Here is a 13496-nt window from a genome sequence, read left to right as displayed (position 1 = left end):
AATAAATTCCATAATTTGGTGTTTTGTTGATGGTGGTGGAAAACGCTGTCTCAGGCGCCACTCCAGAATCTCTAAGTGTTCAATTTGGATGAGATCTGGTGACTGAGACTGCCATGGCATATGGTTAACACTGTTTTCATGCTCATCAAACCATTCTGTGACAACTCGTGCCCAGGTGTTGTTCCTGAGTTAATTCATTAATTAACATAATGTATACAAATGCTGGGCATTGTCATCCTATGGGGACATAACCATGGTATCCAAAATAATGGCCTGCCCAGCATTTGTATACATTATGTTAATTAATTAATTAACTTAGGAACAACACCTGCTTTCAATATCCTTTCTACCCATCATTCACTTAAGTGTTTCTATTATTTTGGCAATTACCTGTATATGTATAGGTGTATGTATTTTTGTTTTGTTTTTTTTACCTTTGTTTCCAAACCCTTCCCTTGGCAAATTTGAAAAAAAAAGAGATTGGAAGGAAATTGTTTTGGGCAGAGAGTTAAAGTATTTACTATATTGTTGAGGGTCGAGGTGTGCCGGCGGCTCAGCCTGGCAGTGCAGTCTGGCTGACCTACTGGTCACTCTTGTGGTGGGTTGATGGGCTGAGCGGCACATCTTGGACCCTCCCATTCTTAAAACTTCTTAGGGATAAGGGGCAGTATTTATCACGTCCGGATGAAAAGTGTGCCCAGAGTAAACTGCCTGCTACTCAGGCCCAGAAGCTAATATATGCTAATAGCTAATATATTTGGATAAAAAACACTGTGAAGTTTCTAAAACTGTTGTCTGAATGATGTCTGTGAGTATAACAGAACTCATTTGGCAGGCAAAAACATGAGAAAAATTCAACCAGGAAGGTTTGTAGTTTTTCAAGTGATTGCCTATCCAATATACAGTGTAAATGAGGTCAGATTGCACTTCCCAAGGCTTCCACTAGATGTCAACAGTCTTTAGAATGAACTCTAATGGAACTTTTTTAACTTGTCGTCTGGACTTAGTGCCCGCGCCCTGTGCATTTGGATTGGTGAACTAAACATGCAAACAAAAAGGAGGTATTTGGACATAAAGATTAACTTTATCGAACAAAACAAACATTGACTGTGGAACTGGGATTCCTGGGAGTGCATTCCAATGAAGATCATCAAAGGTAAGTGAATATTTATAACGCTATTTCTGACTTTTGTTGACTCCACAACATGGCGGGTATCTGTATGGCTTGTTTTGGTGACTGAGCGTTGTACTCAGATAATCACATGGTGTGCTTTTGCCGTAAAGCTTTTTTGAAATCTGACACAGCGGTTGCATTATTAAGGAGAAGTTTATCTTTAATTTTATGTAAAACCTTTGTATCAAAACATACATGTATTGTGTAACATGAAGTCCTATGAGTGCCATCTGATGAAGATCATCAAAGGTTAGTGATTCATTTTATCTCTATTTCTGCTTTTTGTGACTCCTCTCTTCGGCTGGAAAATGACTGTATGTTTTTTTGTGAATAGGGGCTGTCCTCAGATAATCGCAATGTATGCTTAAGTAAGTAAAGCCTTTTTGAAATTGGACACTGTGGTTGGATTAACCAGTTGGATTTAGGGGGCGCTATTTTAATTTTTGGATGAAAAACCTTCCAGTTTTAAACAAGATAATTTGTCACGAAAATATGCTCGACTATGCATATTGACAGCTTTGGAAAGAAGACACTCTGACGTTTCCAAAACTGCAAAGATATTGTCTGTGAGTGCCACAGAACTGATGTTACAGGTGAAACCCAGATAAAAATACAACTAGGAAGTGCCCATTTTTTGAAACCGCCTCATGTCAATGACTCCTTATATGTCTGTGAATGAGCTACGAAAGAGCTTACGTTTTCCACGTTTTCCCCAAGGTGTCTACAGCATTGTGACGTCTTTTTAGGCATTTCCCTTGAAGAATGGCTGTAAGGGACCATATATGGCATGTGGTCACATGGTGTCTCCCACAGAAAACCTTGCGTAAAATACTGAGGTAGCCATTTTTCCAACCGCTTCTTATGAGAAACCAACTGCCTCGACGGATATATTATCGAATATATTTGTTAAAAACTCCTTGAGGATGGATCCTAAACAACGTTTGCCGTGTTTCTGTAGATATTATGTAGCTAATTTTGAAAAAAGTTTGGCGTTATAGTTGTAGCATTTTTCGATCGATTTCTCAGCCAAGCATGGTGAAGAAACGGGAGCTTTTTCGCCTACAAAAATAATATTTTTGGAAAAAAGGAACATTTGCTATCTAACTGGGAGTCTCCTGAGTGAAAGCATCCAAAGTTCTTCAAAGGTAAATTATTTAATTTGGTTGCTTTTCTTATGTTCGGGAAAATGTTGCCTGCTGCCAGCAGAGCCTAGCATAGCATTATGCCATGATAAACTTACACAAATGCTTGTCTAGCATTGGCTGTAACGCATATTTTGAAAATATGAGATGACAGTGTTGTTAACAAAAGGCTAAGCTTGTGTTTGAATATATTTATTTAATTTCATTTGCGATTTTCATGAATAGGAAAAGTTTCTAGGGGTATTTATGTCCGTTGCGTTATGCTAATGCTTTTGAGGCTATGATTACGCTCCCGGATACGGGTTTGCTCGTTGCAACTTATTTTAACAAGATGTTTATCTTTAAAATGGTGTATCTTGTATGCTTGAGGGATTTTAAGTATGAGATTTCTGTTGTTTGAATTTGGCGCCCTGCACTTTCACAGGATGTTGGTCAGATGGGACGGTAGCGTTCCATCTAGCCTAGAGAGGCTTTAACCAGTGTCATAACATCAAATCTAGTGGTACATAACTTTTGCCTGATGCTTCGAACTGAATTCTTACGCTGATATATGTTTGCTACATACTTCAGTCTGAGACTGCCATCGATTCAGTCGTTTGGGGTGACGTCAAAATGAGAGGTGTTGTATCAGAGTATCAAAACCAATGACACATTTTCATATCACCACGTGGGTTCCTGTGGTGGTCACTGCCGTTTATGATGAGTGAGGACGATAATTGTTTGAATGAGCATGCATGGCCTTATTTCTATTACAGAATTGTTGGATGACTGTCATTCATATTCCATTCACCCAGTTTAATGTAACATCAGTAGGTTTAGGCTACTACATGATACTCAAATATTCCCCTATACCCATCATGAGGTTGCTACAACCTAGCCTATGAATTAAAGTTTACACATGTAGGTGCATATAGGTCGAGATAAACATTTGAGATGACAGACAGTGGCACATGGACAGACAGTGACACATTCAATACTGCCTTGCACACTCTTGCCTGCATCTAGCTTATCTAGGGTTTAATCAATAGTCCAACAGTTGCAAACGAGAGTTTGTCTTGGACAAATTCAGGTATTTTTATCCCCCGTTTCGTTTCCATTTAATGGAATGAATACACCCCTGATTATGCATAAAACAGTTCACTTTCATAGCAGCCACATTGTATTCCTTCTCACCTCTATGCACTCTCCTCATTTCACCTTTTCCCTTCTTTTGTGGACTTCAATGAACAACACATCAGCTGTATGTGACCAGGCGACAAAACCTTTCCAAGCCAAACCATGTCAAACCGCTACACACAGTTGTCTCCGTATTAGTTAAAGTAATGTCCTAGTCAACATAGCTAACAGAACTAATGGGTTTAGTAAATTGGCTACAATCATGCGGTAACATTACAGTGTATAGCTAGTAAGCAATTACACCGGCGGGCCCAAGTGGAAATAAATTTACACTTCACTTCACATTTACACAAGTTTACCTTCCCTTGGACGAGTTCCAGTGTTGTGTTGGTTAGTCATAGCCAGCTAGCTTACATAGCATCCCTCTGTTTGAGCCGGGTGTTTGAGTAACTAAACTAGCAAACTGTATTTGCAAGCTAAGTAAGTGAAACTGAAAGTGAAAAAATTACGAACTCTCTCTTTCTATCTCTTGTTTCTCATTCATTTTTGAAGAAATTCAATTGTTGATGGCTAGGTTTTGTACTGAAGTCAATGTACCAGGAGGAGGACGAAGCTAGCTGTCCTCTGGCTACAACATGGTGCTACTCTAAAGAGTGCTGTTGAGGCTACTGTAGACCTTCATTGCAAAACAGTGTGTTTTAACCAATTATTTGGTGACATGTGAATATATTTAGTATAGTTTAATCTAAAAAATAATAACTTTTTCAATGTTTTACTATTTTTCTTAATGACATTCATGGAGGAGGATGGTCCTCCCCTTCTTCCTCTAAGGAGCCTCCACTGGTATGTTCTCGTTCTGGCCCAACCCATCGGTTTCTGGGACCAATCAGAACAGTTCAAATGGAGCCTCCCGGCTGGCGCAGTGTTGAGGAATGTGTTTGTTCTTAAATTGCTTGTAATACTCTATGTTTTACTACATTGTGTTTGTTGTACATTTTGTCAATTGTGTTCCTGCAGTGCTGCCCTGGAAACGAGGACTTGATCTCAATGGGACTCCCTGATAAAATAAAGCTTAAATACATAAAAACAATAATGCTTCTAACGCTTCAGTCTTTTAAACATCCTGTGTTGTGTGCTTAATATTTTACCATTGATAAGTTCTCGGCTTGTTTGAGACCTTAAGGAGTATCGGGTACTGCTGAAATGTTTACCAATGGCATGACCATATTTTTTAAAGAAATTACACTGGTCACTCAAAACATTTATAAAGTATAAATACATCTCACTTTACATTAGGCCACCCAAAAATACTTAACTAATGATTAGTAAATGGTTTATAAGGACCTACCAGTATATTAAACATGAATGATATTATTAAGTGATAATGCCCAAGAAGCCGTGGTTTGGAGGCTATACTGGCACGGGTGTTGTTAGGCCAGAGAAGAAATTGAGGTCTTCATGCCTTCTATTAGCTGCCAAGCCGACTGGTCATTCGGTTGGTATCGTTCCCAGTCAAGCCGACTGGTTGTTCGGTTGGTATCATTCCCAGTCAAGCAGACTGGTCGTTCATTGTTGTTATGCAAAACAAAAATGGCGCAAGCTCTTCTCACTTGCTAGCTCGGCTTAAGGTTAGGTTAAAAAGTTAAGGTTAGGGTTAGGGGAATGGTTAGCTTACATGCTAAGTAGTTGCAAATTAGATAAAATGTATTAAGTACTGTAGTTGCAAAGTTGCTAATTAGCTAAATGCCAAAGTTGTCCGTGATGAGATTCAAACACAGTTTTGGCTTGCTAAACGTTCATGTTATAAGCCCACCCATCCATCCATCCACCCCAACCAACCACCCTACTTTAGTTTTCGCCATAAAAAACAAAGATGTCATTTTATGCTGATTTCTTTAAATTCACAATTTGGATCTCTCCACAGCCTCATAGATGATCTAGATGCTTTTTCTAACCTCTCTGGATTACAACCAAATAAAATGGTCTGACGGTGAGGTGGACATACTCGATATTCATATCGTGAAAGAAATTACCTCACTACAATACATTTTAATAGAAAGTTAGCACAAATAGATAATATGGAGGTGCTTTGCTGGTGACACTGTCTGTGATTTATTTAGAATTTAAGGCCCACTTAACCAGCATGGCTACCACAGCATTCTGCAGCAATACGTCATCCCATCTGGTTTGCGCTGGGATTACCTAATGAAGCTGGTTGAGAGAATGCCAAGAGTGTGCAAAGCTGTCATCAAGGCAAAGGGTGACTATTTTGAAGAATCTCAAATATAAAACATATTTTCATTTGTTTAACACTTTTTTGGTTACTACATTATTCCACATGTGTTATTTCATACTGTTGATGTCTTCACTATTATTCTACAATTTAGAAAATAGTACAAATATTGAAAAACCCTGGAATGAGTAGGATTGTCCAACTTTCTTACTGGTATTTACAAAGAAAATATGGGGGATTGGAAATGATGCAGACAATTACATTGATGGAATCCACAATCTCTGCAATATTTAAGCTGATCTACCTCTTAAAAATAAAGAATAAGCATAAGCCATAAAATAATAAAAACAAGTTAATGATTATTGTATTTATTATTACTTCATTTAAGATTTTCTGTGTGTCCCTGATACCATTTTCCACCCTTTTAGTTTGTTGTAATTCTCCATTTAATTAAGAAAACAATCCCTTCCTACAATGACCCCACCTTCAGGAAGAGTCATAATTCCTATGGTGCAAAGCTAAATAAATATAAACCCACATTTTTATCTATTTGTTAATGTTCTTAGTCTGTATGTCCCACTCATACATTTCCACCTTTTTAGGCTAAATGATATATATATATATATATATATATTTTTACATTTGGAATTATTATTTTTATATATATATATACAAATGTTAAAATATGTTTGATAGAGAAGTTAAAATCCTGTTTAAGTGTTTACCATTATGTTTGCTCAGCCTGTTCACTCACAGAGCTATGGCTAATTTAGGTTCAACATTTCCACCCTGATAGGTCAACCCTTTTAGGATTATGCACCTAACAAATTGGAAAATGCATCCCAATTTTTTTTTTATGTGCCTGAGCTTGACCAATATGTTTTTCTGAAAGAATACTTTTTTATGTATATATTTGTAAAAATTAAAATGTTTTGAGGTCAAAATGGTACTGCATTGTAGGAATGACCCAGCTTTGCAGACTTACTGACACACCAGAACACCATTACCCAGGCTCCCTTGTTTCCTGTACCTTTATTCATGTTGGCCTGTCGATCCTGATCCAGCTCCTGAGCTTCGTTGTTATTAGTCCATTCTTCCGGTGACATGTCCTGTCGATAACCGTACTTGTGCTGTAACACAGAGTAGGAGGAAGAGCTAATGCTACATCATCAGCCAATCAACAGTAAGATATTTACGTACCGGGAGAGTGTCGGAACTATTGGCCATATAGTTACCCAAACACAGAATGCATTAGATAATATGCATTAGTGTGGAATGCAATGATGGGGTTATTGCCAGATATGGCGGGTTCCAGAGCTCAATGGTGGGATGTAGATACGGCATAAGCCAAAGCATACGGTCTACACACTACAGGACAGACACAGCACTAGCACATCACTAGAACGACTGGCACACAGACAGTATGGTAAAGGAACCACTAGCTGTGGAAGGATCCACACACCTCCATTCACAACCTTACCATTCATAGGGGAACAAGTAACTCGCCCTAAGCTAAGTCTTAGCATTCAAAAGCACCCAGTACACTAGAACGGCTAATATTTCAAATACTTAAAATTGGTTGTACTATTTGTTTGGTATTGTTGCTTTAGATCCTATTGAATAATTACATATCAACTGATTCAATTCAAATTTAATGAAAAGTTTTTGGTATCAACCATAGTAAGTGATTGAAGAAAAGTCAGAGCCAGAACAATCACTTCTAGTGAAAGTGCTGTTGGAGAGCAGATATAGGCTGTGATGGAGGCAAGGAGGCAGGGAGGCAGAGAGGCAGGGAAAGAGAGAGAGAAAGAGAGAGAGAGAGAAGAAAGAAGGGGTCCAGAAGTGTTTAGGGGTCCGGAAGTGTTTATGGGGACGACAGGGATGGCTTCTATAGGACATGTATCAACTGGGAGTTGCACTTTACCACAGATCAGCTTACTCCAGCCCCTATCCTTACTTTACCCATTAGGGGGATGCAAATGATTATGTCCCTGAATCAGTGGTTATGGACCACATTTACCAGCTTGCGTGAGTGACAGGGGGCGTGGCAGGGATGGGAACTCCCTCCCACCCTCCCTTCTCCAAATACCTTTCTGCCGCGGGACTCTTCATCGTCAAGGTAACCGTCATCCAGGCCCAGGCTGTGTAGCCAGGTGGAGCTGTCGAAGGGCAGAGGGGGGAGGGAGGGGGGAAGGGAGGGGAGCGACTCCAGGGGGTAGTAGGATTTGGGAAGTGGTGGCCGTGGCGGGCCAATGTCCTACAGCCACCGGAAGGAGGTAGGAAGAATAAGAGGAAGAGAGGGAAGGAAGAAAAAAAGAAAGGGAGGAGGATGATGTTAGGAGGAGGAAGAGAGAGCACTGTGCATCAGGAAGAGTAACAAAAGCCAGGCAGAGTGCAGAGCAGAGAGGATCATGGAACGATGTGAGGAATGTAGCCCCGACTCCAATGAACTTCAGGGGTGAAGGGTCACAGGCGTTCAACGAGATGCCTGCACTGAGAGCTAGCATGAATGCACATACTGATCAATTCTAATCAGATTAGTAGTACAGATACAGACCACTGACTGCTGCTGAATGTGAAAAACAAGATAGAAAGTACCACTACAATTTCCAACATTATATGTTTCAGTTGAATGAGTACAGACACAGTAATCAGTTACAACCATTAAGCAACACAGATGTTACATGGGTTTATCAGATTCACAAAATAGAACATTTCTGCTCTTGAACACTATAATTCAAATTTCAGCATTGTGTGATTATGAGCTTCATGCATAACAGAGTTGGCTGAGAGCCAGAGGAAGGCAGAGCACTGTTTAATACTAAAACAGGAGGATCCAACCCCAGTCCCAAAGTGCTTCAATATCTTCTATACTGAACAAAAATATTAAGTTTAACATGGAAAGTATTGGTCCCATGTTTCATGAGCTGAAATAAAAGACCCCAGAAATGTTCCTTACAGTATGCACAAAAAGCTTATTTCTCTCAAATGTTGTGCACAAATTTCTTTACATCCCTGTTAGTGAGCATTTCTCCTTTGCCAAGATAATCCATCCACCTAACAGGTGTGGCATATCAATAAGCTGATTAAACAGCATGGTCATTACACAGGTGCACCTTGTGCTGGGGAAAATAAAAGGCCACTCTAAATGTGCAGTTTTGTCACACAACTCAATTCCACAGATGTTGTTGCCAGATAATTACATTTTAATTTCTTTACCTTATGCTGCCTCTAGAGTGCATTTAGAGAATTTGGCAGTACGTTCAACCAGTCTCACAACCACAGACCACGTGTAACCATGCCAGCCCAGGACCTCCAAATCTGGCTTCTTCACCTCCGGGATTGTCTGAGACCTGCCACCCGGACAGCTGATGAAACTGTTTGCACAATCTGTCAGAAACTCTCTGTCTCAGGGAAGGTCATCTGCTCGTCGTCCTCACCAGAGTCTTGACCTGAATGCAGTTTGGCGTCGTAACCGACTTCAGTTGGAAAATGCTCACCTTCAATGGCCACTGGCACGCTGGAGAAGTGTGCTCTTCACAGATGAAACTGTACTGGGCAGATGGCGTCTTGTGGGCAATTGGTTTGCTGATGTCAACTTTGTGAACAGAGTGCCCCATGGTGGCGGTGGGGTTATGGTATGGGCAGGTATAAGCTACAGGCAATGAAAACAATTGCATTTTATCGATGGCAATTTTAATGCACAGAGATCATGAGACGAGATCCTAAGGCCCATTGTCCTGCCATTCATCTGCCGCCATCACCTCATACTTCAGCATGATAATACACGGACCCATGTTGCAAGGATCTGTAAACAATTCCTGGAAGTTGAAAATGTCCCAATTCTTCCATGGCCTGCATACTCACCAGACATGTCACCCTCTGAGCATGTTTGGGATGCTCTGGATCGACGTGTACGACAGCATGTTGCAGTTCCCGCCAATATCCAGCAACTTCGCACAGCCATTGAAGAGGAGTGGGACAACATTCCACATGCCACAATCAACCCGTGTGTATGTACTGACATGTACAGTGGGGCAAAAACATATTTAGTCAGCCACCAATTTTCATCATAGGTACACTTCAACTATGACAGACAAAATGAGAAAAAAAATCCAGAAAATCACATTATAGTATTTTTAATGCATTTATTTGCAAATTATGGTGGGAAAAAAGTATTTGGTCACCTACAAACAAGACCACTACAAACAACGACCAGAGGACGTTTTGGGTGCATTTCAGCTGATGTTATTAGCAGTAGCTAATACAAAGACGCAAGACTTGAAACCAAACGATGTATTGGGTAAGTATGAAGCCTTCCAGAACATTCTGAACGAAGACCATCGAAGGTAAGGGAATATTTATGCTTAAATCTGTGTTTCTGTTGACTCCAACATTACGTAGAAATGTAGCTTGGAACTGAGCGCCGTCTCAGCATATTGAATAGTGTGCGATTTCTGTAACGTTAAAAATAAATCTAACAAAGCGGTTGCATAAAGAAGCAGTGTATCTTTCTAACTATATGTAGAACATGTATATTTAGTCAAAGTTTATGATGTCTATTTACGTTATCTTGCCGCGCTACCTAGATTTCCTGCGGGCATTTTTGAGTAATTTCTGAACGTGAACTCACTGTAAATGGACATTTATGGATATAAATGGCATATTATTGAAAAAAAAAATGTACTGTGTAACATGTCATATTACTGTCATCTGATGAAGATTTTCAAAAGGTTAGTGAACGATTTATTTTTTAATCCTGCGTTTGTTGATTGCATGTTTTGGCTATTCAAATGAGCTGTGTCTGGTGGTGGTTTGACATATATATGTGCTATGTTTTCGCCGTAAAACATTTTAGAAATCTGACTTGCTGGCTAGATGAACAAGGTGTTTATCTTTCATTTGAGCTATTGGACTTGTTAATGTGTGGAGGTTAACTATTTTTAAGAATATTTTTGCGTTCCATGCGCCACCGTTTCAGCTGAACGTGGGAGGGTTGATTCCCAATTGGGAACCAATATCGTAGACAGGTTTTAATGGCAGCTGTTTGAACTTGTTATCAGTATAAAAGACCACAACCTCAAACAGTCACACTCCAAACTCCACTATGGCCAAGACCAAAGAGCTGTCAAAGGACACCAGAAACAAAATTGTAGACCTGCACCAGGCTGGGAAGACTGAATCTGCAATAGGTAAGCAGCTTGGTTTGAAGAAAAATTAAATTAATTAATTAAAAATCCTACAATGTGATTTTCTGGATTTTTTTCTCATTTTGTCTGTCATAGTTGAAGTGTACCTATGATGAAAATTACAGGCCTCTCTCATCTTTTTAAGTGGGAGAACTGACTAAATACTTTTTTTGCCCCACTGTATGTGGAACTGATAGATGCACACACACTACATGTTAATGTTTTTAAATTTATGTAAATTGTAAAGAATTTTGTCTGTAATGTCTTTTTAATTATTCGTCGGACACCAGTAAGACTAGGTGTCACCATTGGCGTTGGCTAAGTCCCCCTTTTATCCCTCTTGGGGTTATTAAATGGATCACAACATTTTCTTTGCAACTTTGTGTAGAAAACCAATTTCCTTTGATGAAAATAACCAATCTAACAACCTGGTGGGTGAGATGGCTTAAATGATATGGAATGACCCACCACTAAGTACCATGTTCCACATAGTGAGAGATGGCATGAAGGAAAAGGAGAACATTTGTCACGTTTCTGCTCCACCTCCCAATGAGGTTTCTATAAATAATTTACAGTAACAGGTCTGTCTGGTTTCTTATCTGATTCCATAAGGGAGACAGTGCTACACACAACTTTTTTGACCTCATAATTTCTGGCAGAGAAAGAGCTTATTGATGTTGACATGACACTATACATAATTATTTAATGACATGTTATGCAGGCTGAGAACTGCTGACTCCTTTTTCTCTGATAATGTCAGTGAGGATTCCCTGACCCTGCTGGATACAGAACTTGATTAACCACTTACTGACCAGGACCATTAGTCACCCTCAGCTATATACTTTACCTCAGAAAGCATAACACATTCTGCTTCAAACCTCTAGCTTTGCTTCTTACTATAGGCAAAACAAAGTACTATAAGCTGCATCATCATAATACAGTAAGTATAACATCACATTAGAACTGTTATTGTATCAAGTCTGTCTGGTGTGGGTTACAACTGCTGCAACCCACCTTAAACATCTTAAATATTACAGGACAGTCCACCAGGTCAAGAGATGGGTCTGCAAGTACACTGAGTCTAGCCCAAGGCCTGATGTTTGGATGGCTGTGGTACTGGGGTGTGTGATGGAACCGGAGTGTATGGTGGTACCGTGGTGTGTGGTGGTACCGGGGTGTGTGGTGGTACCGGGGTGTGTGGTTTTACCGGGGTCTGGGATGGTACCGGGGTCTGGGATGTAAGGAAAGCACCGTCACTAAGATCAAGCTGGTTTTTGGGGAAGGTGAGTGGGTGGGCACAAGAAGGGGTCGTTCTCGGGACTGAGTGGCTAAGCAGAGGACAAGGTAATGTGTTTCAGGACTGAGGGCCCTGGACACGGGGCAAGGTGACAGGGAGTGTGTACTGAGCTCTGAGCTATGGCTATAGGCTAGCTGGCTATCAAGACAGGAGTTTTGGCAGGAAAATGAGTACTGAGTCTCAGGGAATGTCAGGTGGGTGCGCTAAGGTGGGTAACTGAGGAAGTCGGGGTAGCTAGCTTGGTAGGAAGGTGGTTCTGGGAGAAGATCTTTCCAGTAGCCAATGGCTTGCTGTTTAGGCTGAAAGGCAAGCTCACTGGCTAGCTGGGTGTGTTGGTGGGTTACTGCCTGTAGGAGCTTGTTGATTGGTCAGTTTGGCAGGGTGGGTGGGTGAGTGAGTGGAGCTCTGGCTGGCTTAATGGGGGAGTGGAACTCCAGAGTTGGCTTGGTGGCTGTGTGGCTGTGCACTGTCACTAAGGACTGCCTGGATGGCTTGGCTGGTGCTGGCGGTTGATGTTAGTGTTGGGTCTGTGTTTGGTTATTTCATGCCGTCTCTAGGAGGGGTGCGTCACTTGAGTGGGTTGAGTCACTGACGTGATCTTCCTGTCTGGGTTGACGCCCCCCCTTGGGTTGTGCCGTGGAGGAGATCTTTGTGGGCTATACTCAGCCTTGTCTCAGGATGGTAAGTTGGTGGTTGAAGATATCCCTCTAGTGGTGTGGGGGCTGTGCTTTGGCAAAGTGGGTGGGGTAATATCCTTCCTGTTTGGCCCTGTCCGGGGGTATCATCGGATGGGGCCACAGTGTCTCCTGACCCCTCCTATCTCAGCCTCCAGTATTTATACTGCAGTAGTTTATGTGTCGGGGGCTAGGGTCAGTTTGTTATATCTGGAGTACTTCTCCTGTCTTATCCGGTGTCCTGTGTGAATTTAAGTATGCTCTCTCTAATAACTCTCTTTCTCTCTTTCTTTCTCTCTCTCGGAGGACCCGAGCCCTAGGACCATGCCTCAGGACTTCCTGGCATGATGACTCCTTGCTGTCCCCAGTCCACCTGGCCATGCTGCTGCTCAGGTTTCAACTGTTCTGCCTGCGGCTATGGAATCCTGACCTGTTCACCGGACGTGCTACCTGTCCCAGACCTGCTGTTTTCAACTCTCTAGAGATGGCAGGAGTGGTAGAGATACTTTTAATGATCGGCTATGAAAAGCCAACTGACATTTACTCCTGAGGTGCTGACTTGCTGCACCCTCGACAACCACTGTGATTATTATTATTTGACCATGCTAGACATTTATTAACATTTGAACATCTTGGCCATGTTCTGTTATTATCTCCACCCGGCACAGCCA

The 13496-nt window shown here is 41.1% G+C and overlaps 1 protein-coding gene across 9 annotated transcripts in view; it reads right to left on the bottom strand.

Annotated features, from left to right (window-relative positions):
• Positions 1-13496, bottom strand: part of LOC110529011 (pleckstrin homology domain-containing family A member 6) — a 221910-nt gene that overhangs the window by 19070 nt on the left and 189344 nt on the right. For 8 of the 9 annotated variants that reach the window (XR_005052654.1, XR_005052653.1, XM_036983963.1 and 5 more), the window contains 2 exons: positions 7755-7922; positions 6696-6795 (listed from right to left, as the gene is read on the bottom strand). Coding sequence is in view for 7 of the 9 variants with exons in the window: in XM_036983963.1 (XP_036839858.1) it covers positions 6696-6795; positions 7755-7922 (268 nt within the window). In the remaining 2 variants the exon portion in view is untranslated. The remainder of the gene's footprint in view (positions 1-6695; positions 6796-7754; positions 7923-13496) is intronic. The other variant, XM_036983964.1, reaches the window with a different exon arrangement.

Source organism: Oncorhynchus mykiss, chromosome 7, assembly GCF_013265735.2.
Source record: "Oncorhynchus mykiss isolate Arlee chromosome 7, USDA_OmykA_1.1, whole genome shotgun sequence".
NCBI classification, from domain to species: Eukaryota; Metazoa; Chordata; class Actinopteri; order Salmoniformes; family Salmonidae; genus Oncorhynchus; species Oncorhynchus mykiss.
This window is presented reverse-complemented; position numbering and strand designations above follow the sequence as displayed.